Here is a 27738-nt window from a genome sequence, read left to right on the forward strand (position 1 = left end):
GCTGATATTACTGACAAAAGTAACCTCACCAAGGAGCTGCTAGTAGAGGAAACAGCAGTTAACAGAGAGAACTGCAAGCAAATATATCATCTTAAAAGCAGCATGTAGATTAACAGTTGCATGCTGGCAAGTGTTCATCATCTTCACCAAAGCCCATTATCACTGAAAAGCTACATCTGTGTATGAAAAAAGTGAAATCAAAATTTTAGGTAACTTTCCCCTGAACTATCACCCAAACCTATGTTCTTCTCATCTCAGCTTTGTGCCCAGTATAACGCTGGCTCTTCACGATCAACAAGCAGCTTTCCTAAAGCCAATGAAGAACAGTGGTGTTGTCTTTAGGAAGGTTCTAGATATGCTTCCCAACACTTAAATGAACTCAAGTGCCTCAGTCAGCATCATCACTTCCAAGGTGGGCAGGTTCCAGACAGTAGTGAATTGGGACCCCTGGGAAGTCAGAACATACTAAGGAAACAGCCCTTCCGGTTTAAACAGGATTATTAAAGTATAGAAGATTTAGACTTTCAAGTAAAAGCCTATGGCACATATACCATAATGTCACCAGTGCCTAAGCAACACGATACTTGACACTGAAATTAATGGAGAGCAACAGAGAGGAAATTCAGGCTCAGGATTTTTTCCCCTACACCTTACAACCTGCTGCCCATTTCTGCTAAATGGGTACATCATAGCACACTGCCCTCAGGTCAGACAGGAATAGCAATGCAGACAGGATGAAAACTCAGCTTCTAGGGAGGGTGGGGCCAGCTGCGCAGGAAGGAGGCAAAGGAGATCTGAGTTCCCTCTACTTTTACCACTCACAAATTTCAGTACTTTGCGTGTAGCCATGTGGCTCCTAAACAACAATACAGAAATGGAACATCTTTATCTTGACATGGGCAATTGCAACATTCACTTTTCTCCACTAGTGCCTAGAGAGAATATAAAGCAAACTACTTAATTGAACATGGAAAAAATGTCATCAACCTTCCATTAACTCATTTTCTACACTTGTCTCAGTGGACAAGACAAGGTATGCTCTTATATAGTAAGATATACACACACATCATCTCTTTTTAGGTATTGCAGCAGATTTTTCTTAAGGAACTTCAAAAACTCTTAAAAATGATCCTGTAGTAAAAATCTCAAACACAAAGAGTACGTGTAACCACTGGGAGGGGTTTTTGACATACAAGAACTGGAACAGTATTCCAAACACTGTCTACAAAAAGGAGAGGACATCCTGAAAAGTGCTATGCCCTCTGAAATGAGGGACAGACTCAGAAAGTGAATGTACAGTCCATCAAGAGAGTTATAAAACACGACCTGAATTAAAAATGCTTCTGACAAAAATAAGTTAGAGGTGTAAACTCACCTTCAAAATAAGCTTATGAATTAAATTATGACCCTACAAAACTATATAATGTTTCTAAACTCAATTGATCTACACTTGAAATTGTTCAAACTACTGGTACTCAAAATGATTCCACACAGTCTGTATTCCAGAACCCTCTACAGTTTTGATACTATGATCTCACTTACCAAAAACTAAGTGGACAAAAATCTCATTCCAGAGAAGCTAACAGAAAACTCTCATTAAAAGTAAGGCTGCATAAGTTAAGAGGATACCACACAATAACCCGTTAATGTTACTTGAATGGAATAAATCCTTGCAGCATGGGATTGGTAGCGTTTAGTGAAGAACTGAACTAGTAAAGTTAGTAGCTTAGGATCAGAAATAAGAGTTTGATGAAGCATTGGAATAGTCTTTAAAATAGAGGTATTCTCTTGCAAAGAGCACCAAAAAAAAAAACCCAAAACAGACAAAAACAAACCAACAAAACAAAAAAACCCCAAACCCACAAATCTTCCTTTTCTCCTTTTCAATTCTCTATATTATTTACTTCAATAAACCAACAACAAATGAAATAAAACCAAACAGGAAAGCTTATTTTTCCCATTTTCATCTAGGAATTTTAAAAAATGTACACATGACAAGAAATTTATCAGATTATCAGAAACATTGAGTTAAATAAATTCACTCAGTAAACTGAAAATCTTATCAAATTATTTAGAGAGGAGGGAAAAGTAGCTTTTCTGCAAAGCTATGTTCTGATAAATCTATCTTTAACTCTACATTTTATTCTAATTTTCAAACTGAAAATTAGCAACTCAATACAAATCTCACCTAAGAAAGTCATCATGTAGAAAACCATATTAGACAAATGGATGACACACAAGCAAATGTCAAAATTAAAGACTCCAATTAAGTATATAAACAAGTGCGTGACACATCCTCTGATTAGCTAGAATGAACAGCTCTAATACCAAGCTTGCATTTACTGTATGCAAACCTACTGTTTTTAACAGTAGTACAAGCCAACAAAAAAAGAAACTAATTAAGAGAAGAATCACTACGAAGTTTAAAACAGTTTATTCCAATTTTGAGGCTTCACTTGGTCAATTTAAAACCATGATTAAAACCAAGCAAATAGTTTCCAAACCTGCTGAGTAAAAAGTCAGGTTTTCTGTTTATCTCTGTGTGATATCACCATTCTCCTTTCTGAACACCACCAGAATCTCCAAACAACCACTTCCAGTATTGGAAACCCAAGATAATAATTTCACATGGGCAGAAAGCAGAACAATATAATTGAAAGTATACAGACCTCATTACCACTGAATTTTTCAAAGATACAACCACAAGAGAAACAGGAACACACACAAGCTCAGCAATTTGTTCTAAGACTGAACAAAAACAAAATAATCCAAAACAAGATGTGCTGAACCCAGGACACTGGAAGCAGGCTCCAGTATGTTTATCATTACTGAATTCAGGAAAAACCCCTACGTGGTAGCTTCAAGGTTTTACTTTGAAAAATATCACTCACAGATCTTAGGAGAGCTCTAAAGCTCAGTGGCTTAATCCAGCAATGTTTGTTTCAAGATTTTATCTTTGGTTTTTCAAATGTGTCACACCACAGATCTAAAGCATGTTTAAATTACTAAAATGGGTCCAAGATAGCTCTGAACCACTAACAGAATCTCATTTCCTTGTAGATATGACCTGTGGTTGGATTTGTTATAAGAAAAAGCAGACTAGGACCAAGGCTTCTTACAGGCACATTATCACCTTGTTCTCTTCCACACCTTTCCCAAGATCTAAAAAGACCAAGCTCACATTGCAGCCTTTTGATAAAATGGATGTCTTTTCTAAAGTAAAAAAAAAAACAAAAACAAAAACTAAAGAACAAAACCACTTAGAAACAAAATTACAAGGAATAAATCTCAGTTTAGTCAGCAGTCTTCTCTCACAGTCACCAGAGAAGAGGCTCTATGTACAACACCATTCACATCAACTGTGTCAGATGCCATTTGAAGAGGTGATGAATCGCCCCAGAACAGCCAACTTCTGACTCGACAGAGAGTTCAGACTGAAGCTGCACAAATTAAACCCACCCTGAGTTGCCAAAGGGCCAATAATAACACAAAAATGACTAAATTACAAAAATTACAGGATGGACTGGGAGACAAGGAGAAAAATAGGCAGTGGGACTTTTAAAGCTTTAACTCCCTAGAAATCCATTTAGAAACCAGATACCATGGGCAAGCCTATGGCATGGCTGCACAAATATAGACAGGTAGCTATCCTCCAGGCTACCCCACTCCAGGTGGAAGAAGTCCAGTGCCTGGCCTGACAGACACAGGGAGCCCCTCAGCACAGGGCTAACTGCAGCAGCTCTGCCATATCCCTGACCACAAGCTAAAGCCCCTCTCAGTCATTACAAAGCCTGGACCCACTTAACACACGAGCCCTGCCTGACTCTCCACCACCCAGGCTGGCAACAGCTTGCCTCAGTTAAAGCAGCTCTCCTCCTGCTCTCAGCAGCACAGCAAACATTGCCACACCATAGAAGCCTCTTTCTTGCAGCTTAGGTAAGCTGAAGGCCTGGCTAGAGCTACACAGCGCTTTGTAAGGGTTAGGAAGATTTACTCCTTTCAAAGAGAGAGATCTGCAGAGTTTCTGCAGCAAGCACAGAGGGAAACCAGTGGACTCTTAACAGCTACACCTTTTGTTCTGAAGTCTTTTTTGCTTTCTGTTTCAAATGGACATCACCAGGTAACAAAGCCCCAGTGTGTCCCAACTGAATTAGAAGCAAAGTTTGCTTACTCAATACTGTTTTATGCAACACAGAGCTGCTTGCATCAGAGATTACCAGCAGTAATATGAACCGAGCAGAAGTAAAATTTTAAGGAGGGATTGACTTCATGGAGGATGGGGAGGAAGAAGACAAGTACAAACCAACCACCTATTAACTAACCAGAAAGGTTAAAAATTAGTCATAATGAAAAATCAAACAATCGTCAGAGCTCCACTCACAGCGCCCACAAAACTTGTCTCCCCACAATGCAGGGATTTAGAAACAGAACAGGAAACAGCAGTCAGATGAGACACTGGAGAATCTTGCTCTCTGCCATTTTTCCTGTGACTTGTCAATTGCACAAGCCCTCATACTGATAAAGAACTTCAAATTTACTTCTTGAAACTCACCTTGTGTGGAAGTTTAGTGAGAAGGCAAGCACAAATTTTTTTCCCTGCTCAACTTCTTCAATTCACACATAAGGGTACAAATCCATACTGCCTCTTACCATAATATGAACCCACTACATGCTGTGGACCTCCAGAGATTTAGTTCAACATCCACCTTCAGTGTTGCAGAGGTTAAAAGGTGCTCTAAGTAAGGAAAGTTTTTTTTGCTGGATTTCTACAACTGGCTTTATCTGGGCAACTCCTCCCACTGTATCCCACATTTCTTGTTATATTTTTGTTAATTTCCAACATCAAAAGGATAGGTGTCAACATTTAAAAAATAAGCCTTTTATCTGACTGTTCTTTGTTCCATGACCTTTCCAGTCTAATCCTGAGTGCTTGAGAACCTATGCTGCCATTCTGCACACAGGCATAACCCAGCAGTATTACCTACACAAAACTGAGGCAGCTCCAATTTCCCACTATGAAGTGATACAAAGTTCTGCTGCTTTTAACTAATGCTGGATGAACAGGGATATTCTATTAAACCAACGGCTTTCTCCCATTTCTGAAAATGTGAACAAGAAATTGACTGGGGAACCTAACTTCTGCCTTGAAACAGACAGGACTGTGGCTTTTCTGGATATCTGCCTAAATGGCCCCTGCAAAAATTTTACTACAAGCAACTTTTAAGAGCATCTTCAAAGAAGTCTTCAGATTGCATAAACAACCAATAGTTCAACCAAAGGCAGTAATATAGCATGAATGAAAATAATTTCTGGAGAGATACCAAATTAAAAAGGGGAATAAGAAAAATCTACGGCATAAAGTATCAATGAATTTTAAATAATTCAACTCCATATTGTTACTTGCCTTGCAGAAGCAGCCTGGACACATGTTTTAAAGTGAAAATTTAAATCCACACTGCTATTACCATAGCTACCTGCACAAAGTGCTAACATAAGAGTGGCTGAGGTAACATGGCATCAGGGAACAGTGATCCTAGCAGCAAACTCAGTGATCCTCTCCAAACTCAGCTGGACAAGCTCCACTCTGCTGGACTTCTTTCTGCCAGCAACTTTGGAAGAATATTGAGTGATTTACTACACTCTTGATATCTTAGCTAATATGAAAATAATCATCATGGAGTATAAAGACTGTGGAACCATAACAGCACAGAGGCTTCTCTGCAACAGCAGAGACTCCATATGGTTTACAGGGCAACACAGTGTTTACATTCCATGTTAAACCACATGGGGAAAAGAAACCAAAAACATTGCCTGATGCTCTGAGGCAAAGGCCTCCAATATCTTCATATGTAAATTAGGTAGTCAACACAATACAAGGGTTCTTATAACAACAGGGTTATTCCATCAGTTTCCACACACACATTATCACTACACTCACACCTCACCAAGGGTCATGTCTGGTTCCCAGTGCATCTCTTTCACACTCTGGAGCACACCAAGAGTTGCTCTCAAATACACTGCTGAGAATGCACTGGCAACTACCCGCTCCTCTGTGCCATGCAGATGTCGGTGTGAGGCACAAGTAAATTAGTCCTGCTCCACAAAAGCTCATTAATGAAGCAGATTCGATCAGTACCACAGGAAACAAAAATCAAAGCAAGCAAAGCAGCACAAACAGGGTTTCAAAAAAAAGCAGAATGACTTAAATTATTATCAGTAATACTAGCAGCCCAGTCAAACAGTATTTTGGGTTGATTTGGTTTCACTCTTTTACATACCAGTTGAAGGTATCTGATCATCAGAGTTCTCATTCACCTAATTAGCTGGTGGACATGCTGAAAAGAGTAGAAAGCAGTAGATAGGTAGCAGTACTTGAGCAACATTTATAAAGGAACCGAAAGCAAATGAAGGAGAAGATTACTGACCTTTTTCTCCCCCCAAGTCAAAAACTGACAAGGGTCTTTCCCCCAGTCAAAAAGGAAATGCAATTTCACTACCCACAGAGGTAGTTTTAATTAGAATCTCTCAAACAGTGCAATGTCTATAGAGTTACAAGGGGGAGGAGAGATTCCTGTTTGTACATAAGGTCTGATACTGTGTGACATGCATTGCAAAAATATACTACCCGCTTTGAAAGCACATATTCTGTTAGTCCAAAGTTTAAAACTTGGAGATATCGTTGTTGTTTAATTCACAGAAATCACTGAAATGTACAAGTAGATTAACTCTTTCTAACCCAAAGCATAGGCCCTAATTCAGCCAAGGGCTTGATTTAGATTTTTCCAAAATGGACACACAAGCTCAAGCATGTCGCTGACTTACAGCCAAGAGTTACCACAAGACTTCCAATTTCAAGCTTGTCTTTACAAGCCAGCCAAGTTTAAAAACCCTGGACTAAGACTCCATAATGCCTTTAAGTTTGAAACTACACAGACTATACCATACTTCTACAGCATACATCTTTGCCCTAATCCTGCTCCAACCAAACCATTTGGAGAAACACCTTCAACCTAAAACCAGCATATTTCAAATATACATACATGGTCCTTTACCTTTAATAACAAAGGCTTCAGTTATCAAACGCAGCACATACAGAGGTTCCTCTTTGGTTGAAAGGTCATCAATTCCTGCTTTTGCATACATGCTGATGGCATCTCTGTAGCATCCCTCCACATAATGAAGCTTTCCTAGAATCAGCATAGCTTCTGTCATATACTTCGGCTGAAACAGAACAGAGAGAGAAAAAGTGTTTACAGGGTGAAATACCAGACAGGAAGAATGAAGTACTCCACAGCAAATTAGGCAGGTTCAGAATGCTTTCCTCTCACAACTGCAAAGGCTAACCTCATGAGAGCAGTAGCCAATAAAGGTCAGACAATCACTTTGGAGCTCAGTTTTGAAATACAGTTTGTAAGCCAACTCTTTGGTCTCAGCTGACCTGCTCTATCGATTCACCAGCCACAAAGAGCACATAAAATGCTGGCACTGTCAGAATTACCTACACACCAAGAAAAACCCCTGTGTTTAAACTAGACAGTAAACATCACATTTTAGACAAGTGCTCCCCTCTCCTCTGTATATTTAATTAAAGAGTGAGAAAAGTCTCAAATTTTCTTTAGTTGTCAAAGAATTTTCATAGAACAGTGAAAAAACAGAAGGCACACCTGCTATTTCTAAGATTCATTTTGTTTAAGGATTGAAAACAAATGTAACAGAACCTCAGTAAAACACATCTGTTCAGACCCTCTGGAAAGCATGAAGAGGTTCCTAAGCCTTCATACCCATTTTTTTAATACATGCAATCAACACAGGGTCAATACTGCATCAGTAGCTAAGTCACCACTAGCTAAGAAACAGTAACGCCAATTCATGCAGCCAAACTAAACACAAGGAACTGGAAGAATTCAGTAGTTCTGACTGTTAATGGGGTTAAACTGTAAAAAGGGTTGGATAGATTCCCCTCCCTCCATTTTATGCTCTAAATAGGCTGACCTTTCTCATTGGAAATTAACATGGTGGAAGTATAATATACATTTCCAACCTAACTAAACTAGCCTGGCAATTTCAGGACCAAAAGTAATAGGAGTCTAGAGCAGATTTGCAACTAATTTATATCTAAACACAGTTATGCAACTGCGTGTCAAAGGACACCAATGCAGCAGCAGCCATCAAAGCAGAGTATTAAAACCCTCCAGAAGCTCTGCAACTGAGTTGACAAGCAGCTACTGGCCACACACCAAGATCACAAAACAAAATAAAAGTATTACTTCTCTAATAGACACCAAAGGCAGTGCAAGGCTGCAGTCCTCCCAACACAACCCTAAGTTCCTGACAGCAGCTTGTGGCACATTTTTCTCCAATCAGGAGCTACCAGTTGTGCAAAATTCCCTCAGATCTGGAGCAGCAAGAGGTCACTCTGCTGTTCTGACCTGACAGCACCACCTGAGAGCAATTCTAAGTATTTATCCTATTTCTTTCCAATTAAAAAAAAAATAAACATGATATGTCCTTGTAGCACATCATTTTTCTGCATATGAAAAAGCAAGTCTCACAATATAAAATCCTGCCTAGGGGAATTATCAGTCTCTTAGTATCACCTACAATACAGCACTGTATATCCATGGACATGAGCAGGCAGCACCTAAGATTATTAGTCATGCATCAGACTAATAATCATGTGAAAGAAGTATCCAGTTGACAGGAATTATGATGATAGAGGCCACTTACTCTTAGTTTCCCTCTGCTTAAGATATTGGTCAGATACTGTTTAGCTTCACTCAGTTTAGGCTCACTCTTCTCTGACAGCGGAATGGAGTCCCTCAGTTTGGCAAAATTTTCCTTCAAACATTCCTCCAGCAGAGCCTCTGCAAGCAGCAAACTCCCATGGTCCTCTGAAAGCACACACCAACCAACATTGGAAATAAGAAACATTGCTTACTGCCATACTGATGATAAAAAGAACTACAAAAAACAAAACAACACACCTGTGAGACAGACAATAAACTCAAATGAGGGGATAAGGAAGAATTCATAGACAAAAAAAAGTTCCATTAACTTTTATCTAGTGGAAACAGTAAGTTTTGTATGGAAAAATCAAACAACACTTTGTTGTAACTTGAAGATTTTCCCTCCTTAATCCTTTAATTTTGGCAGCACCATTCCTTCTTGCATTGTCACTAATATAACAGTTAAGAATTTTCATCACAAAACTCACTTTCAGAAGTGTAAGAACAAACTTTGCAAACACTTCAGTGGATGCTTTTTATTAGCATGATATGAATGCTTTAGACTACAGAGAAGAGATAGCAGTAACTGCATCAAAAGCTTTAACAACTTTCCTGAAAGTATACAGAAAAAAAATTGAAAAGATAAATTTTACAGATTCTACACATCTGTTCCTAAAGACACACAAGGATTGATCCTCTGCTGTAATTAACATGGCACGTAAAACGCTTTCTACATTAAAATCCATCCCTGTTCACAGTTCCACAGAAGACACTCAAACACAGGTAGCAGCAATGCATACAGCATGAAGCATCATGCAATGTGGCAATCATGCTGGAAAAAAAAGTTTAATCTGCCAGAGCACTCAAGAGTCCTTACATGACAGGCTTATTTCTGCAGTTCCTTCATTCATAACAACAGTACCTCCAACAGCAGACTGGTCAAGCCAGGTAAGGAAATCTCTGAACACCAAAGACCCCAGCCCCCATTTCATATATATTCCATGTTTCAAAGTCTGACATTTGAGAATGAGTGGAACACAGTAGTGTATCTGTTTTTGTATTTTTAGTCCAGGAGACACCTTATGCCCACCTTCTACCTATACACCACCACATACAGCATATAATAACTGGGTGGTGGTTTAGACTTTTGTTGCTGGGGCCTAAGTGTTCCACTACACATCAAATTATAACCATAGCTCTTCCTGCTCGTTTGCAGGTCTGCAACTAAACAAAGTACAGGTACATAAAACAGCAAGTGTAAGTGTCCAAGTATATTCACCCCAAACTTGCATGCAATCATTTCTACACACTAAAGTGCTTTCAGGTAGTCATTAATCTCTTAATTAAACTTAAGGAATTAGGTAAGACCATAGACAATTAAGAAATAAATATACACAACCTCACAAAGCAAATACTACTGTTAAAAAAATCCCATCCAAACACACGATCATTTCTATGAGCACAAAACCTGCTGAAAGAAGTTCTGTAGCAGCAACAAAGCATTACTCTTTCGTAACTAGCAAGTTATGATGACATTGCAGCAAATTAACAAATCATGTTTTTACAGCAATCATACTGTTGTTATACCTCTTAATTACAAGGGAAGAAGCTACTGTGAACTCTTCAACTACTAATGCCCCCAAGTTCATGGTGATCTCTGCACCTGGGAAAACACAGCTGAAACCTGACTAAAGTTCAAAGGTTGGCCATATGATTCTCAGCACAGGGTTCAATCTGCACCATGTAAACACTAGGAAAGCCTCAAAAATAAACATGTATTAAACTACCAAAATCTCCCCTATCATGGCTCCCATTGAGAAGTTTAAGGTACCCGAAAAAGCTTCAACACTAGGGCCATATTCTGGACACACTCCCCTAAAGAAGGGGGTTTATTCCCAGAAGTAGCTCTTCTGACTTCAGCAGCAGAGCCCTTTGTACCACTACCGCGGGTAGGATCACGTCCTGTTCACAACTTACTTGCTGACCTCAGACTGAGTTACGCTGCCTCACTCGTTACAGAAGATTTAAAAAAAAAAAAAAGGCAGCAAATCAGTGTGTTGTAAGAGGGGGTAAAATACTAATATACTTGTGATTTTTGAAACCTGTTTCACATGCGAAAGCCTTTAAGTAAAGCAGTGCCCGTCGAAAACGGAGAGAGGTAACACAAGGGCAGCCACCCAAGAATAGCGCTGAGCAGGGGGCAAGAGGGAACCAGCACGGCACGTACTGAGAAGCTGAAGAGACCTTTCCGAACGGGGGCGGCCCGGCCGCAGCCCAAACGGGCCGGCTGCCCCCAGGGCGGGCTCGGAACCGGGCAGCCGCCACCAGCGCCCCGGCGCTGACCGCGGCGGGGGCGGCATCCCGAGCGCTCGGCAGCCGCCCCTCTCTGCCCGGCGGGCTCGGCAGCGCTGACACGAAAAGCAAGCGCAGCGTGATCTTCCCGAGCGCCGCTTCCTGAGCTCCCGCCGCCTCTCCCAGGCATCCCTCCTTCCCGAGCGCTGCGGAGCCGGGACGCAGGCACGGGACGGCAAACGACGCCCCGCAAGCCGGGGCGGCCGCAGCTCCCGCCCACGCCAGCCCACCGGCGCGGGGCTGCCGAGACCAGGCGGCGGCAGGGAGCGACCAGCCGGCCCCGCCGCCGCCCCACGCCCGGGCGGGTCGGTACCGGCGGCCGCCCCGCCCGCCCCCCGCCGCCGCTTACCCGCGTCCTGCGCGCCCCTCGCCGCCTTCGCCTTGCGCGGGGGCCGCGGCGGCAGCAGCTGCTGTGCGAGGTGGCGGAGCCGCCCCCAGTGCCCCTCCGCCCGGCACCGCTCGATCTCCGCCTCCAGCTTCACGTGCGAGTGCGAGGCCTTGGCCGCCATCTTAGCGCTGGGAGAGAGCCGCCCCGCCCCGGCCCGCGGGGAGTCCCCGGCGGCGCCTCCCGAGCTCTGCCGCCGGGGCTGCGGAGCCGCCAGGTGCTGGGGGGCGGCGGCGGCCGGGATGTCCTGCCCGAGGGCTGCGGTCGGGGGCGGCGCGTCCGCCATGGCCGCCACTCCCTGACGCCTCTCGCCTGAGGCGCGGAGCCGCGTCCTGCAGCAGCGGCCGCTGTCCCGGCACCGCGGGTGTGGCCCCTCGTTCCCTTCCTGGGCGAGACTGGCCGGGAGTGCTGCTCCTCCACCGCCGCCCTCAGAAGTCACCCGAAGCCCAGGGCTCTCCGCCGGTTGATCCCCACGGCCACCGGCCCCCTCCAGCAGCAGATTCTGCACGAGACGCTCGGGCGGTGCGTGAGGAACGGGCCAAAAGCCTCCCCAGGGCCGAGGTTTGCTCGAGGGCTGTGACCTCGAAAGCCTAAAGCTGTGGTGTGTAGTATGAAAACAGCGAGACCCGTGGTGTGAGGGGAAGCACAGAGCACGGTCGGCAGTGGGGAGAGGGTACAGCAGATCCCACTTGAGCAGCAGGGCAGGATCATGGTGGTCCTTCATGGATGGGGCTAGGGAAGCGCCCAGGGGCAGCCCTAGGAATGGGACACGTGCTGGCCCTCAGTGCCACCAGCTCCACCATTGAGTCCTTCTAGGTTCTGCCCAGGGTATCACCAGTGGGATCCCTCCAATGCGTCCTCTGGGAAGGAGCTCTCTGCATCAAAGGCCGGGGTTGTCAAGACCCCACAGTGCCCAGAATGGGCCAGGCTGCAAGTGGGTCATCTGGTCCAAGCTCCCCTGCTCAAGCAGGGTCATCCTAGAGCACATGGCACAGGATTGTGTCCGGGCTGTTTCTGAATATCTTCATTGATGGAGACTCCACAATGTCTCTGGACAATCTGCTCCTGTGCTTAGTCACGCATACAGCAAAGTTGTTCTTGGTCATGTTCAGGTAGACTTGTCTGCGCATCTGTTTCTGCCTATTGCTTCTTGTCCGTTTGCTCAGCACCACTGTGTAGAGCCTGGCTTTATTCTCTTGGCACCCCCCCTTGTGTACACTATATATATATATATAGGTATATGTAAACTTGTATACATTGATGAGCTCCCCTCTCAGTTGTCTCTTCTCGAGGCTGAACAGGCCAAACTCCTCCAGCCTTTCCTGGTAAGAGAGATGTTCCAGTCCCTTAATCATCTTTGTCACCCTCCACTGGACCCACTCAGGAGGTCCCCATCTCTCTTGTAGTGAGTAGCCCAGAACTGGACACAGCGCTCCAGATGTGGCCTCACCAGGGCTGAGTAGAGGGTCAGGATCACCCCCTCGACCTGCTGGCAGTGCGCTTCCTAACGCACCCCCGGTCAGCGCTGCCCTCCTTGGCCGCAGGCCACGCTGCTGCCTCACCAACGGCGTTGCGCTCACCGGGCCCGCAGCCCCGCGCGCTCACCTGGGGGCGCGCCCGGCCCGGCCCGGCCCGGCCCGGCCCCGCCCCGCCCCGTCCCGCCCCGCGGTGGGCGCGGCCCCGCCGCACCTGCGCCGCCGCGAGGGCTCCACGTGGAGCTCCGGGCGCGGTGACGTAGGCCGCGAGGCGGGGCGGGGCGGGGCCGAGCGGAGCGGCCAATGGGCGCAGAGCGGGCGGGGCAGCGCCGGGTCAGGGGTGATCCTGGGATGGTGTCCCGGGAATGGTGGCCAGCCCGCGCCCAGCCCTCAGCCCGCGGCACGGCGGAGACCCGCCCGAGGGTACGTAGTCTGGCGGCGGCGGGGCCTTTCCGCCAGCCCCGACAGCCGTTGCTGGAGCAGCGGGGGTGGTGGGGCCTGTGCGGGGGGCGGTGGGCCCATCCCCATCCCGCTGCTGGGGCGCTTTCTCGGGGATCCGGCCGGGGGTGGGAGCCTGGCGGGTGGCCAGCGCCGTGCCGGTGGAATCGGGGGTAGCTTCAGCTGTTGCTGGGAGAACAGGAGCGGAAGCCGCCAGCCCGCGCCTTGGCTGCCCCCGGCAGCGCGCTCGGGCCCTCTGAAGCTCTGTGCCCTGTCACCTGCCCGTGCAGTGCGCTCATGCCCGGCCGCATGACGCGTTCCCAGCTGTGAATTCCCTTAGGGAATTCACTCTTAACAGAGCTAATCATTAGATGGAGCCGCTTCGATGCCGTAAGCGACCTTTGTTCCCTCAGCTGTGGGGCAGGTCTGCCTGAGGCAGAGGGCAGGGTTGCTTGTTTGTCTGGAAGGTACATGAAAACCTAAGCATGGCTAAGGTGTGCGCATTAGCTATGAGGGGAAAAAAAATCTGAAAATTACTGCATAATTTAGTAAAATAGGGATCCTCATAAAAACTCCTAATTGGAACTCTCTGGTTCTCTGCTTGCCAAGAGTTTGCAGTGCAACAAGTTCTTCTATTCTGAAACTTAATGGGGTTGTTTAGCACTGTCTAAATCCACTGAAAGTAGATCACATTTTTCATCTGTTTTTTTGGGGGGTATGTTTTCCTTTTTGTAGAAGATCACAATGGCCCAGAGGATGTTTAGAACACATTTGCTATTCTGCTTTGCTATGGCTGCATTCTTCATATCTGCCCTAGCTGAGGAACACGCAGGAGAGAGTCAACATCCAAATATTCGCCTTGATAAGAATTTGGTACAAGATAAAGAGTACGTGTTCCATGTTCTAAAAGTGTAAACTTTACTTCTTAATTATTTTCTTATCTCTAAAGTGTTACGCGTGTTGGACTTTAGCCTAGAGCACCCTGTTTTCTCAGAATGTTGTATGATTAGCTAAAGCCAGATATGAGACATGCTTGCTTGATAAATTTGTAGAGATATGAGGCCTAGAAAGGCTCTCTCTGGAGCCTTTAGCCCAACTTATGCTATAAAAATTTCTTGCAGAAATCCTGCTTACCCATATCAGCATACTTTAGACAAAGTCATATTCCTAACAGGTAGAGTTTATTTTCTCATTCGCTTCTTCATAAATGCAGAACAGTTCTAGCAGCAAATAAAACTCCCTAAAATACTTCACGGTTGATTGGGAAAGATCTTCCTCCAGTTCCTGTGCTTTGGAAGACAGCCAAAAAGAGATTTTGGTCTCTGCTTCAGTTGTTTTGATAGCGTGTTAAGTAGGCCAGAAGAAAGAGAAATAGTTATCTAAGGTGTTAGAGGCCTCTACAGCCCCTCTAACGAACAGCCTTTGTGTCCCCTTTATCTTGATATCAAACTGTAGCTTTTAGTTGTCCAGGGTGCTTTTAGATATACAATATTTGATCAAAGACTAAATTTGCTGTAAACAAAGCATTAAATATTAACTGATGGAAATGTTGTGGATTTTGTTTTTCTTAGACACATCATGGAACACCTGGAAGGTGTTATCGAGAAACCAGAATCTGAGATGTCTCCACAAGAGTTGCAGCTCCATTACTTCAAAATGCATGATTATGATGGCAATAATTTGCTAGATGGGTTAGAACTTGCTACTGCTATCTCACATGTCCACAAAGAGGTTGGTGTAGTTTTGTAAGCGCAGATATGCTTGAAACCGTTCGGACTCTAAAAGCAGCAGAACAGTTGCAACACATCCTCAGTGCAGTTACAGTTTTTTCCTGAAAATGAGACTATTTTTCTCTTGATAGTTCTGGTTGAATTTATAGATGTACATTATCACTGCTTTTCATGTCACATTGGAGTTTTTAGGAAGTTTCCATTTTAGTTTAAAATTTAGAATCAGGAACGGCTCCAGAGTGAAAATCATTTTACAGAGGGCTTACTTTGCCAGGTAGGGATGGGAGAAAGGGAAATCATCCAAAATGAGGCGTGAGAATTTGTAGAAATATCGTGATACAACACTGTTTTCAGCTTCAGACTGTTACTGCTGTGTATACACAAACCATTAAAAAACCTCTTGCACAAAATTTGTATTAGAAGAGCCTGCTATGGTCTGCCTCTTCCTAAACTCAATTTCTCTTTCCAGTCATTAGGAACACAATAGAAACACATTCTCTCATATTGACCTTCTGGAAGTTACAATTCAGAATAGTGTAACTTCCTGCTAATAATTTGTGGCAAAAAATAGTGAGCCAAGAACAGAATATGACTGGCTGTTTCTTGTGCAAAGGCACCTCTTTGTGTTCCCATAAGGGGTGTTACTAAGAATTTTACTGACTTTAAGCTACAGTGCTGAATTTTTTCACTTCTGTGTTACTGTAAGGTGTTTCTGTAGTGTATAGAAACAACAGTGTCTGTACTACATCAAGATCCTAATTAAGAATACATTTATTACATGATTGTCCATCATTATACATTGTATTCTTCAGCTTTTGGAACTTCTGACCTAGAATGTTGACTGCAGAATGCTTGTTCTGAAGTCCAAAGAACTTTGACTTCAAAGCTTCCGTCTGATGAAATTTGCTTACATTGTTATAAATTATTACATAAAACTTAGTGCCAAATTAGGGACCAAACATAAACAGCTCAGTAAAAAATTAGTTGTCAGTTATCTGTCACATGTGCCACTAGATGAGAAAGACTGCTAAACTGTTCGCTGTGGTTTTGTTTTTGTAGGAAGGTGGTGAGCATACCCAAGCAATGAAGGAAGAAGAACTCATTAGTCTAATAGATGATGTCTTGAGGGATGATGACAAGAACAATGACGGATACATTGACTATGCAGAATTTGCAAAATCACTGGAATAAGGGTTTGTTTCTCCTTCTAACCACATGAAAATGTGAACCAGTATAATGTGATTCATTACCGTCTTGTATCAACCTCTGTGCTGTGAGAAGGAGAGGTATACCAGTTCCACCTAAATTTATTTGAAAGTTGTATGTGTCAAGAGTTTTGCTAACTTGGAGTGAGAGCCATGTTTGACTAAACATAATACACATTTGAATTATGAAGCATGGAAGTGCCAACAGTACTTGCACAGGGTACAGCTGGCAAACTCCTCAGTAGCTCTGTATGAATACTAAATAGAGTCATTAGCATCTACATTTCAGGTTTTCAGTCATTGGGTTTTATAGTTCTTATTTGCTTACATCTTCTATTTAAAATTACACCTAGAAAGCAAGAAATGATTACTGCATATAGTTGTATTCCAAGGGGAAATGCCTTTACCTTCTCTCTAATTTACAAATAATCAGTAGGTAAGTACATGTGCTTGAAACAGCAGTGGGAGAGGGAAAGCATTTGAGTGTGGGTTATGTTTGAGTTCCACATGACACCATATGAACTTAAACAACCTTTGAATAAATTGAATATTTTTAAATATATGTACTTCCTAGCATACCATTACATATAAATATATATACATGTGTTTTTCAATTTTTTGTCCTCTACAAATTTACTTTTTATATCTTAATTTACTGGGTTTTTTTTTTAATCTACCTTCCATGTTTTTCTTAAGAAAATTGAAGTATTTTTATTACATGTTGTGTTAATGCTGTATAGCATTTGCTAGAATAGCTTCTGCTACCTGGTTTTGAATTATAGAATGGCCTTGGTTGGAAGGGACCTTACAGATCATTCAGTTCCAACACCCCTGCCATGGTCAGGGACGTGTTTCCACTAGACCACATTGCTCAGGTGTTCCCTCTCTAGGGTTAGGGCATCTACAACTTCTCTGTGCAGCCTGTTCCAGTGCCTTTCCATCCACATAGTAAAGAATTTCTTCCTAACATCTAATGTAAACCTAGCCTCTGTCACTATGTACTCTTGTAAAGAGTTCCACTCCATCTTTTTTGTAGGCTCCCTTCAGGTACTGGATGGCTGCAATTAAGTCACCCCAAAGCCTTTTCCAGACTGAACAATTCCAATTTTCTCAGCCTTTCCACACAGGAGAGGTGCTCCAGCCCTCTGATCATCTTGGTGACCTCCTCTGGACTCTGTCCAACAGGTCCATGTCTCTCCTGTGCTGGGCCCCCAGAGCTGGAGGCAGGGTTCCAGGTGGAGTCTCAGCAGAGCAGAGGGGCAGAATCCCCTCCCTGGCCCTGCTGCTCACGCTGCTTTGGCTGCAGCCCAGGACACGTTTGGCGTTCTGGCCTGTGAGTGCACATTTCCAGCTCATGCCCACCCTCTCACCCAGCAGCAGCCCAAAGTCCTTCTCCCCGGGGCTGCTCTTGATCATCCCCCAGCCTGTGTTGATACCAGGGTTGCTCCATCCAGGTGCAGCAACTTGCACTTGGTCTTGTTAAACCTCATTAGATTCCTGTGGGCCCACTTCTCAAGCTTGTCCAGGTCCTTCTGGGTAGCATCCTATCCTTCAGGACTGTTTTTAAGGTCACATTAAGAGTAATAATATCTAAGTTTTTGTTAATTTCGGGTTTTACAGTATTAGCCAGCAGAGGTGAGCAAGTAATGCTGCCTTGTTAAGGTTTAAGTTCATATTCCTTGACACTTAAATTATGGTATTACTTTCAGGAAGTATTTCATAGTTTAACAGTTTCAAGCTACTTGAGTGTTTTCAAATTACCATGGCTCTAGGAATGTTTTCACTGTCTTGACTCAATATTTGATAAGTCAAGCAGTTTAAGAATATTAGAGCGGTGATGTATTGCTGTGTTATTGCTGTTTGGTGACTGAAACATAACTGAAATCTTAAATTGCATTCAATGATTTTTCATTAATAAAGAATCTAAATGTTAGCCTATTTCTGTAAAATGTATGAAGAGCTATTTTCTATACAAAATTATTCTTATACAAGAGAAACTCATTTGTAAAAGAAATTATTTTCTCTCTTTAAATGTTTGTGCAATGAAGCCTGAGTGTTGGATTTTTTTTCTTGTACTAATTATTTATTTGTGGCCAGGTTTGTGCTGGTTGTACAAGCAATAAAATTAAGCCGGGGTTTGTGCATGCTGATCGGATACACAAGGCTGGAAGTGCTAGTAAGAAATGTACCTCATTTGCTGATGTGTTTTTGAGCTTGTCTCTCTTACGGTCATCTTAAAAGAAAATTCTTTCAGTTTAGGGTGTTTGGTTTTTTGTTTTTTTTTAAAATCTCTTCTGAGGCTCTGAATGATCTGGAGTGACTGTTGAATCAGAAAAAAAGAAAAAAGCGGAGGAAATGCTAGTGGCTAAGAGGGCAGAAGAGGTTAAGCTGCTCAGCTTGAGCACTTAAAGCAGGTTGCCTGTAGCCCTGTCAATTCCTATATGCTTATTGCTCTTGTGGTTTAACCTCAGCTGGCAGCAGGGGACCACAGAGCCGCTCACTTCCCATGGTCAGATGGCGGAGAGAATCAGAAGGGCAAAAATGAGAAAATTTGGGAGTTGAAATGAAGATAGTTTAATAGCTAAAGCAAAAGCCCTGAGTGCAAGCAAAGCAAAATAGGGAATTCCTTCACCCCTGCCTATGGGCAGGTGATTGTCAGGAGAGCAAGGCTCCGTCACATATAATGATTGCTTGGGAAGACAAATGCCATCACTCCAAATAGACTCCCCCCTTGTCTTCCTTCATCCCCCTTAGCTTTAGGTGCTGATCATGACACCATATGCTCAGGAACATCCCTTTGGTCATTTGGGGTCAGCGATCCTGGCTCTGTCCTCTCGCAGCTCCTTGTGCACCTCTCCCTGGTGTGGTGGGATAAGAGGCAGAAAAAAACCTGTGTAAGCTCTGCTCAGCAATAATGAAAAATCCCTGTGTTACCAACTCTATTTTCAGCACAAATCCAAAACACAGCTCCATACTAGCCACTGTGAAGAAAATTAATTCTTTGCCAGCCAAAATCAGCACAATATTTAAGGCTCTGAGTTTTGGGTTTATTTGAGATGAAAGGGCACGACTCTTAAACACAGTTTTCTCATCACATGCAACCACCTATAAGTCCATTTATATAAATCTGTTGTATTCATGTGAATATTTATTAACTGCTACTATTGGTTCTGGCAAAAGACATGCACCATAAAAGCTTCATAGTGGAAATGATAAATGCTGGTAATATGAACATTATTTGCCAGCTATTTTAAATTTGTTTTAAGGATTCAGAAGTATAAACAGAAAAATTATTTAGTGAAAAGGGAAAACAAAATTGGCACCTTTGATATGCGTGAAGAACAAAATAAAATTTCTGCTTTTCTATAAAGAACAGTTCAAGAAAAGTTAACCAAGCTGAAACCTGCATCATCATGTCTTTACTCAGCATCCTAAAACAAATACACATATGTAATTAAGTACAATTAAAGATAAGTGTTGTAAGAGCTGTCTAGGGAGCTTTCTCAGTTATTAAGTAGAAAAGTGCAAAATTGCTGAGAGTGATGGTGAATCAGACTTCTTTTTTTTTTTTTTTTCAAATAGAACTGATTTGTGTGCTAGTTGTAGCTCAGATAATACCCCTAAATGTGCTGGCACAGGCCATATATAAATACAATATTTTCTGTTTCATATATGTAATATACAGAAAATAGGGTCTTTACCACAGTAGTACTCATCTAAAAAGCAGTTTGAGCTTCCATAGAACAGTTCAATCTCCATTTCACAGACACATAATAAAACAGAAGGGCTATTTGTTTTGCTGAAGATCAATCACATCCCTGGCAGAAACAGAAGATCAGGAGAATGCTGTTGTGTGTGATCTTCACGTTTTCCTAGTTCATGATCTCAAGGGATAAAGATTAGCATTCCCCATTGGAAAGAACACATCTAGCCTTGCATTACTGTCTACTATGTGCTCAGTTTAAAATGTTTGGATTATCTGCTTTTACCTCACAAAATATTGCAGAACTAAAGAAGATACATGAACTTTTTCTTGAAGTACTCCTAAACTGACTGGGTTTTTTAATAATAAATCTAGAACAAAGTCTGTACAGAAAAGACAAAGATCTTAACAGCTTGACAAGTGCTTGACAGACTTCTGTTAATGACAGGACTGACTCCCTAGAAGCCCCCCCCATCAAGAGTTTTGCCTGCACATTCACACAATCTTTATGACCTTTTTGGGTTTCTTCATTAATCACTTATGACCTCAAAATGTCTTAGATTCATTAGGGAATGGTTACACACTCACAAATTCCAGTTTTGTCTAAAGAATTTTTTAATCCTGCAATTCACAGGTGAAAGAAGAGTAATTCAGGGGCAATGTCATAATCGACAGAGCCACTAGATAGCGTATGGGCACTGCACATCAGTATGGAACAGTGATTCAACAACCTGCATTTCTGTAAAGCATCACCACTACTCTGACTACAGGCACGGCTTGCTGCTCTATCTTACAGCGCCACATTGACTGCGTGATGCCTGCATTTTTATTGGTTTATAGCCATCATAAAAGTTGACTACAGGTGAGACTGGTTACTGGTAATGAATTTTCATTATTTACAGAATCAAAATCAACTGGAAGTGACAGTAAAGGAACTCTCATCATAATTTTGTCAGTAAAAATGTGTAACAGGAAGGCTATCTAATATAAATAACAAGCTTGGTCTGACTTCTTGACCATCTTGAGTTTACCTGTGAGGGGTGCCATGATGTATCTACAGTGGTCTCAACCAACGTTAAAGAATGTTGGAGAGTTTTAGTAGCACCTGAAGTTTTACTGCTTTTGCGTTAGTTATAAGAGCTTTTGTCACTGTTCTTACAAGGCAGAGGTCCAGTATGGTCTGATCAGTTATTTCTGCTTAAGGTGAAGTTTATGGCCTTTTTACCTCCTCTCCCCCATTACATGTAAGTTTCACTGTCTGTCCATTGCAACATGAAATCACTGCGTAATTGTCTAAGCTCTTTTTAAACTAGGTAGGCCAAGCATCCTTGCACACCTTAGCCTGGAGTATTTATTATCACAAGGAATTTGTGTTCTAAACACTTCATTAGCACAGATCCTCTGTCCACATTGACTGAGATTCATTACAAGGGAAGTTATTAGTACCTTACAGAAAGTTTCTCTGAAGTTACATTTTTCTTCTCATTCTGTCTTATAAATTCTTAAGAGCAATCTAAATCTTAAGGCCTGATACACACTGTAATTGTCACAATCTTCCTCAGCTGCACTGCAGCTTTGCACGTAGGTAGAGGGCAGTGTAACATACAACTCAAAGTCCACTGCCACACAGGACATTTCACAAGAAATCAGCACTGCAGCGAACCTAGTGTCATCTTCTGCCATCTCATCCAAGTGACCAACAGCACTGGATTTCAAGAAGGCTGATGTCAATAAACTCAGGGAATGAGTTGGGAAGATCTAATAAGAAGCAAATCTAAAGGAAAAACAGATTATGGATTCTTCATAATTTGGCTTCATTCAAGAAATGCTAGTAAGAAACCAAGTGCAACTATAGCATTTTAGAAGAAAGTAAGGAAATTCAGCAGAAGTCAGTTAATTCACAACCTTTTAATAGACCTCGGTTGTAAAAGATATCTGTAAAATAGACACTAGTACAGCTGGTTGAGAACCCAGCACAATACTCCATTCATGGGAAGGTATAGAGGGGGTGTAAACAGTTACTAAAGATAAAATGGACTGGATACAACTAGCAAAACTTACCAAAAGTAAAATAAGTTTTACAGCTAAGAAGAGAAAAACAAAGGGAAATTTGGATCAGTACTCTATGACAGCTAAGTGCAGAGGATGTTAAGAAAGTGGAAGAGTTTAATGCCCTTTTTTTCTCCCTTTTTCATTAATCTTACTTAAAATATCAAAAGCAGCTAGAGAGTGCAATTATTTAGGGGGCAAAATTTCAGCCTAAGATATGCAAAACTTGCTGTAGAGAATAACATATCACATTACATGTCTTCCAGTTCCCTAAGCAATTTCTCTCTAGGAGTCTTAAAGGGAAGTTGAAGTACTAGCTAGAGATGTCACATAGGTTGAATTTATTTTATGTATTTTTTATTTTTTGCAAGGCCTTTAGCGGTATTTCCTACAATATTCTCATGGACACAGTAGTGAATGGTGTTCTAAATTAAACTACTGTGGGAAGGGGCAGGAGGTCAAGTCTAGTTGGATAATTGTATCCACAGAGTAATTCCATCCTAACATCAAAATGTGTATGTTTTGTAAGGAATTCTGTGGGCCTTGGTCCTGTATAAGGTTTTATGTTTTCAATGAAGGCATAGAAGATTGAATACAAAGTATGAATATGAATCTTGCAGATGGAACAAGGAAGGACTGCATGTTATAGACACTAAAAAAATCAGAATTAACATGTTCTTGATATGACTTAGAGAGATCATCTAAAATGGATGGAATACAATAGTGCAAAATGCTTACACAGCAATACTCATCTGTTCCTGCAAAACTGTCTAGGTTCACAAGAGAAAATACCAGGGATTATGTTGGAACAAGCTGAGCATGAAGGGCAAAGCCCTCACATCAGAATGTTTAAAGGGTCTTAAAGACTACTGGAAGAGCCCATGTGGGCTGATTCCCATAGGAAAAGATTCACCTGGAAGACCACAACCTGTTTAGTGCACTGTACTTCAAGTAAGAGATGAAACCGTCAGCAGGGGAGATCAGCAAAAATTGACAGGGGTCCAGAAAACATGAGGAAAGACTGCAAGAAATGTGGCTTTTTTTCTCTGAAGTAACAACAGAGACAGAAGGTTAATATTCTTCAACTAAAAACATGTTCCTGATGGAAAGAGCAGGACGAATAAACCATGAAGAAGCATAAATTAAACAGCTTGGGAGATTTAGATTAGATATTGGACAAAACATCTGTATCAACAATAAGATACTGCAGCTTGGGGTGACATGATTGCAACTTGGTCATGGGATAGAAAGGTGGAGTTAATAGCTTTTCCAGATTTCCTCTAGTGAAAGCCTATCTCTGAGTGAGTCAGTGACTCTCAATATCTGTGTGGACTTGATTTGGGAGGAGAAATCCCTTATGATGGGATCCATAGCTAAGAGCTGAACACAGGACCTGAACAGAGGGAGCCTGTGCTCAGTGCCAGGTCTCAGAGAAATCTTCCCCAAGATCACACAGACTGTCCCACTCTCTCTCCACTGTAAGGCCTTCCTCTTCTTTTTATAATCTCTGCAGACTATCACGGAGCCAGCCATACTCCAGTTTTCAACTAACCCATCTAGAGTTTTGCATCTCTTCATCTTACCATCATAACCATCATCATTTTCCTTCTTGAAAATTTTCTCCTGTAAACTTACTCAGTACTTCTGCCCTCCAGTCAGGCCATTTTTCAGTCCCAGAAGACAATGGCCAGTGACACAATCCTGCTGCACTCAGTTCCTGTGCTGCATGGCAGAGCAGCCTGCAACCAGCAGCCCCCTGCTCAGTCCTGTCAGGGTATTATCACTGTCACCGGCATCTAGGTGCAAAACCCTTCCCAGTTTCTACTGAGCACACTCAAAATGTGACTGTCAAGAACCAGAAGTGAACACTTTGATTACAAGGAATGCTTCATTTGGGATTCAAATCCTAGCTCCAGAGCACAGAGAGAAAAACCAGAAACCCCCAAAAGAAACAGTAAAGGCTGTTAAGTCTTTAAAATGACAAAGTAAATTCCTAGACCTATTTTCAAAAAATAATCAACTATTTATGTTGACACTGAGAATATAGTGTAAGAACATCCACACTGAGTCAAAACCAAGGTCCATCTAGCCCTAGAGCTTGCTTCAAATAGTGGTCAATAATAAGATGATGATGGAATAAGAAATAGAGAAAGAATGATGTCATACTTCTCCCAAATACATACAAGGCTCCAGCAATTTGTAGATTTGGGACTTGGCTTTAACAACAGTGAAACCAACTGAGGTCTGGAGCTCAGAATGATCAAGGTTTAAATGTCAAAGTCTGGAAATATTATTAACCAAACCCAAGGTCTCATGGAACATGTTCCATGTCCCATTGTCAATGGTACGTGCTAGGCAGACCTTACTGTTCACATTGCTCTGCTATAACTTTCAGTGCAAGCTAAGGAAATCATCCAGGGAGATCACATCAGTGCAGTGGTATAGCAGAACTGTACTGTTTGCAGATGTCACATTCTTCTTAACGTGAGGGATGCTGAAAATAGTCTAATGCATGTTTGCCTGTGGTTTTGGTCATACTTCAAGAACCATATTAAAAAATTACCCAATTATGAGAAAGTTCTAAGCACATATTTTGCAATGAATTCTCTTGAAGAATAGAATATTATGCTTTAGAACTTACTTTGTCGTAAAACCACAAGTAAGTCCCAAAACACTTATGCTAAAAAATAATATTGGCTTAAGTCTCATCATGTGTGGCTTGCAGCCATATTGGCACAAATCATTGCAGGTATTTTGACCCAGTAAAAACCACGGAGATGGGTAGACTGAAGTTTGAATTCTGTTTCCTTTCAAAAAGGCCTCCAGGGAGTGTGCAGAAGGGACTGTAAAACCATGCTGTCAGTTTCAGGGTGGATTGCAGTGGGGATCAGGAAACATACACCTGAGGATTTTAGACCGCAGTACTTGCAGACAGGAGCAGCCTCAGATAAGGAATGTGTCTGTTCAGGATAGATGCAGTTGCAGAGTTGTTTATAAACCTTATATTGCTACCATGAATTTATAAGTGTATTGGTACTGTCTAGTTGAATTAAGATCTCCAAAGAGAACATAACACATGGAGGCAGGGACCACTTTCAGTAACCAAATAATTCTGTCACCAGACAGCCTAAAACTATTCAAAGGCACCATTTTTAGCCAAGACCAATAGATCTGAAATATTTTTTGAATCTCTAGGCAAATGAATTTTCAGGATGTTACAAGCCAAAAAGTCTTTCGGAAAATCTCCAAGCAGATGAACTCATTTTTTTTAGCCACCATCTCTCTTAAACACCTTGACCAGTTTCCTTCAACTCTTCCAAAAAATCTGTCCCATAATAAGATTATTCCTGTGAAGCTGTAGGTGGATAGGGCTAATTTTGGCAAAGGGAGGAATAGGAATAAAGTCAAGTTTATAATGGAAACTTGAAGACATTTGCAGCATGCTGAATACTGTTCAGTGGGATCTATATAATACATGATCTTTCCATTGCAGTAAAAATATAAAGTGCTTTTATTGTCACTAAGGGAAAAGACCACTTCCTCCATAGGAAGTCCTACCTAAGGAGACAAAAAGACCCATCAGGTCATGCAAGTATTTTTGCTTCCGCCCATTAAAATGTTTATAGGATCCACATTAATTTTCTAAAATCTTGGCTTGAGGATCTGTGCAGTGTATTACACCATGCTGGCAGTGCAGAATGATGACAATTTCTGACTGCAGATGTGCCTCTACCACAGACCTTATTTAAACTGCAGCATGGCACTGACACACCAAACTAAAGCATTAAATTAGCCAAAGTACTGCCATTACAGATCACAGCATGCTGCAAAACCTATTCTGAAGGCAGAGCTCAGGCAATGGCCAGCTGCTCTTGGCAGGCCACCCTGAATGGTCTTCCTGGGATAATGGACCCAAGCTATCTAGTTTAATGGGAGTTCAGGTTTGTCAGAGCTCTAAATCATATAGATGGTCCAGTAGTGCAGGTAGTTAAATGAAAATATTCTGTGTGGTTATAAAGTCTTCCTCTAGATAGTTCCTAGGCAATAGCTTCTACAATTCAAATTGCCCAGTTTGGGAAAACATAGCCCACACAGTTTTTATGGAGATCTGGAAATTTTCTGGTTTGTGTAATGGTTAAGGGAAAACTCCCCTTGGGGACCTTACATTGCCCTTTTCAGATTTCTGTGACAGGTAGAGGCCCTTTCTAGGTCCTTGTAAAGCTCACTTAATAAAACTCTCTGTAGGGAATGGGAAAGGGTTATATAGGCTGCAGGCCAGACAGCACATTTTCACCCAGTGTGCAATTGAGCTGTCATGTGCAGATATTACAGAAAAACACACAATTCTCAAAGATACTTTAGGTCCTCTAACCCCACCCCTGACCTACATTCATACCACTTATTCCTGGTGACCCACTGTCATCCCAACACAACCACCTCACTAGGGACTGTTCAGCCTGAAAGCTCTTCCTGTTGACCTTCACTTACTGTTTGGAAATGCAGAGGAAAATGTACCAACATTGATTCAGTGGGCCAAATAAAAGTCATTCTGAAAACTGCTAAGCTAAGTCATGTCTAGTAACTTGCAACTTCAGCCTGGTTCAGAGCAGCATGGAGATTTGAAAATCTGTTCTTAATCCTATATGACAGGGATTGCTGGTCAGAAATACAACAACTGGATAGCAGTAAAGAACAAAAAGGTTGAGCAGAGGGGAGCTATAAAGCCATCACACATACACAAACCTGAGATGTGCTCAAACTTAAACCATCAGATTGCTCCCTGGTAGCATAACCTCCTGTCAAAAACACGGGTACAATATGGAACTAAGTATGTCAGTGGACAAAGTACAGCCTCAAAAGACATTGCAAAAGGTTAAAAGAGTCAACAATATCTAGCAAGTTGACAGCCTTTGACATGGAACTTCTTGCATTCAGGCTGCTTAGCAGCAGCTCCAACTTCAGCCTGAACACAAACCACTGGGGAGCATATAACTCCAGATGTTTTTCCTTCTCCCTCAAGAGAGGAAAATGTACAGTTACTCCCTAAAAATTTGTGTTCAAGTGACTTTCAAGTGATACATGAGCTTGGCAACGCCATGACTATTCATCTAGGCCCTTCCACACACAAACCTTCAGTTTCTGGTGACATATGGCATGGGAAAATCCAGCTCAAGCAGCTGAAGTCTGGCAAAATTATAAACAATCAGAAACAAGGTCTTCTAATGGGGGCTGTTAGACAGCATTAGCTATTGGGCCACTGTCATCTTCACAGCCAGAGAGTGATTTAATCTGTCAGTTATGTGAGCACTAGGAATGATGAATAGGTCTTTGTATTCATTCACATCAAGTATGTACCCAGACTGGCATACAATGTGAGGGTTCTTTTGTCTGATAGTCGACTGGATCTCTAAAGAGCTGGGAATCTGCACAAAACAGCAAAGCAGTGCCACAAAAGATACCACCCATGTTCAGAAAAAGAGATTCCCAAGGTGGCTGACTAGTGCCTTTTCTCCGTAACTTGACTTCTCCATCATTACCTACACAACTTAAAAGTCACACATCAAAAAAGTAGTCCAGTTCTTCACCTCAGTTTTAGCCATCCCAGATGGCTAAATTTAAAATCAGGCCACATTTAAAATCAGGGTGGCATAGGAGCACAAGTGCAGCTTGTCCAA

General features: G+C 42.3%; 2 protein-coding genes and 1 long non-coding RNA gene across 7 annotated transcripts in view; 1 reads left to right on the top strand and 2 right to left on the bottom strand.

Moving 5' to 3' along the window:
* The window catches only part of TTC7A (tetratricopeptide repeat domain 7A), a 168553-nt gene extending 156526 nt beyond the window's left edge, over positions 1-12027 (bottom strand). Inside the window, exons 1-3 of one of the 4 annotated variants that reach the window (XM_038133631.1) lie at positions 11428-12027; positions 8728-8891; positions 7053-7221 (exon numbers count right to left, since the gene is read on the bottom strand). In XM_038133631.1, coding sequence (XP_037989559.1) covers positions 7053-7221; positions 8728-8891; positions 11428-11749 — 655 coding nt within the window. In that variant the 5' untranslated portion in view covers positions 11750-12027. Of the gene's footprint in view, positions 1-6278; positions 6336-7052; positions 7222-8727; positions 8892-10313; positions 11357-11427 lie in introns of those variants that run through there. The other 3 variants (XM_038133633.1, XM_038133634.1, XM_038133635.1) reach the window with 3 other exon arrangements.
* Positions 12028-13203: 1176 nt separating this feature from the next.
* On the top strand, positions 13204-18358 carry MCFD2 (multiple coagulation factor deficiency 2, ER cargo receptor complex subunit). Of its 2 annotated transcripts, XM_038133637.1 has the most exons (4): positions 13204-13361; positions 14112-14263; positions 14948-15107; positions 16166-18358. In XM_038133637.1, exons 1-4 carry the CDS (start codon positions 13242-13244, stop codon positions 16295-16297), a joined length of 564 nt encoding a protein of 187 aa, XP_037989565.1. In that variant the 5' UTR covers positions 13204-13241; the 3' UTR covers positions 16298-18358. The 2 variants fall into 2 exon arrangements, with proteins under 2 accessions (XP_037989565.1, XP_037989566.1); XM_038133638.1 differs by lacking the exon at positions 14112-14263 and having other exon boundaries at positions 13229-13361.
* A 252-nt stretch (positions 18359-18610) lies between these two features.
* Positions 18611-27738, bottom strand: part of LOC119699735 — a 65155-nt gene continuing 56027 nt past the window's right edge. Inside the window, exon 6 of the long non-coding RNA XR_005256511.1 lies at positions 18611-19169. This is a non-coding gene — a long non-coding RNA (uncharacterized LOC119699735). The remainder of the gene's footprint in view (positions 19170-27738) is intronic.

This window comes from Motacilla alba, chromosome 3, assembly GCF_015832195.1.
Source record: "Motacilla alba alba isolate MOTALB_02 chromosome 3, Motacilla_alba_V1.0_pri, whole genome shotgun sequence".
NCBI lineage: Eukaryota > Metazoa > Chordata > Aves > Passeriformes > Motacillidae > Motacilla > Motacilla alba.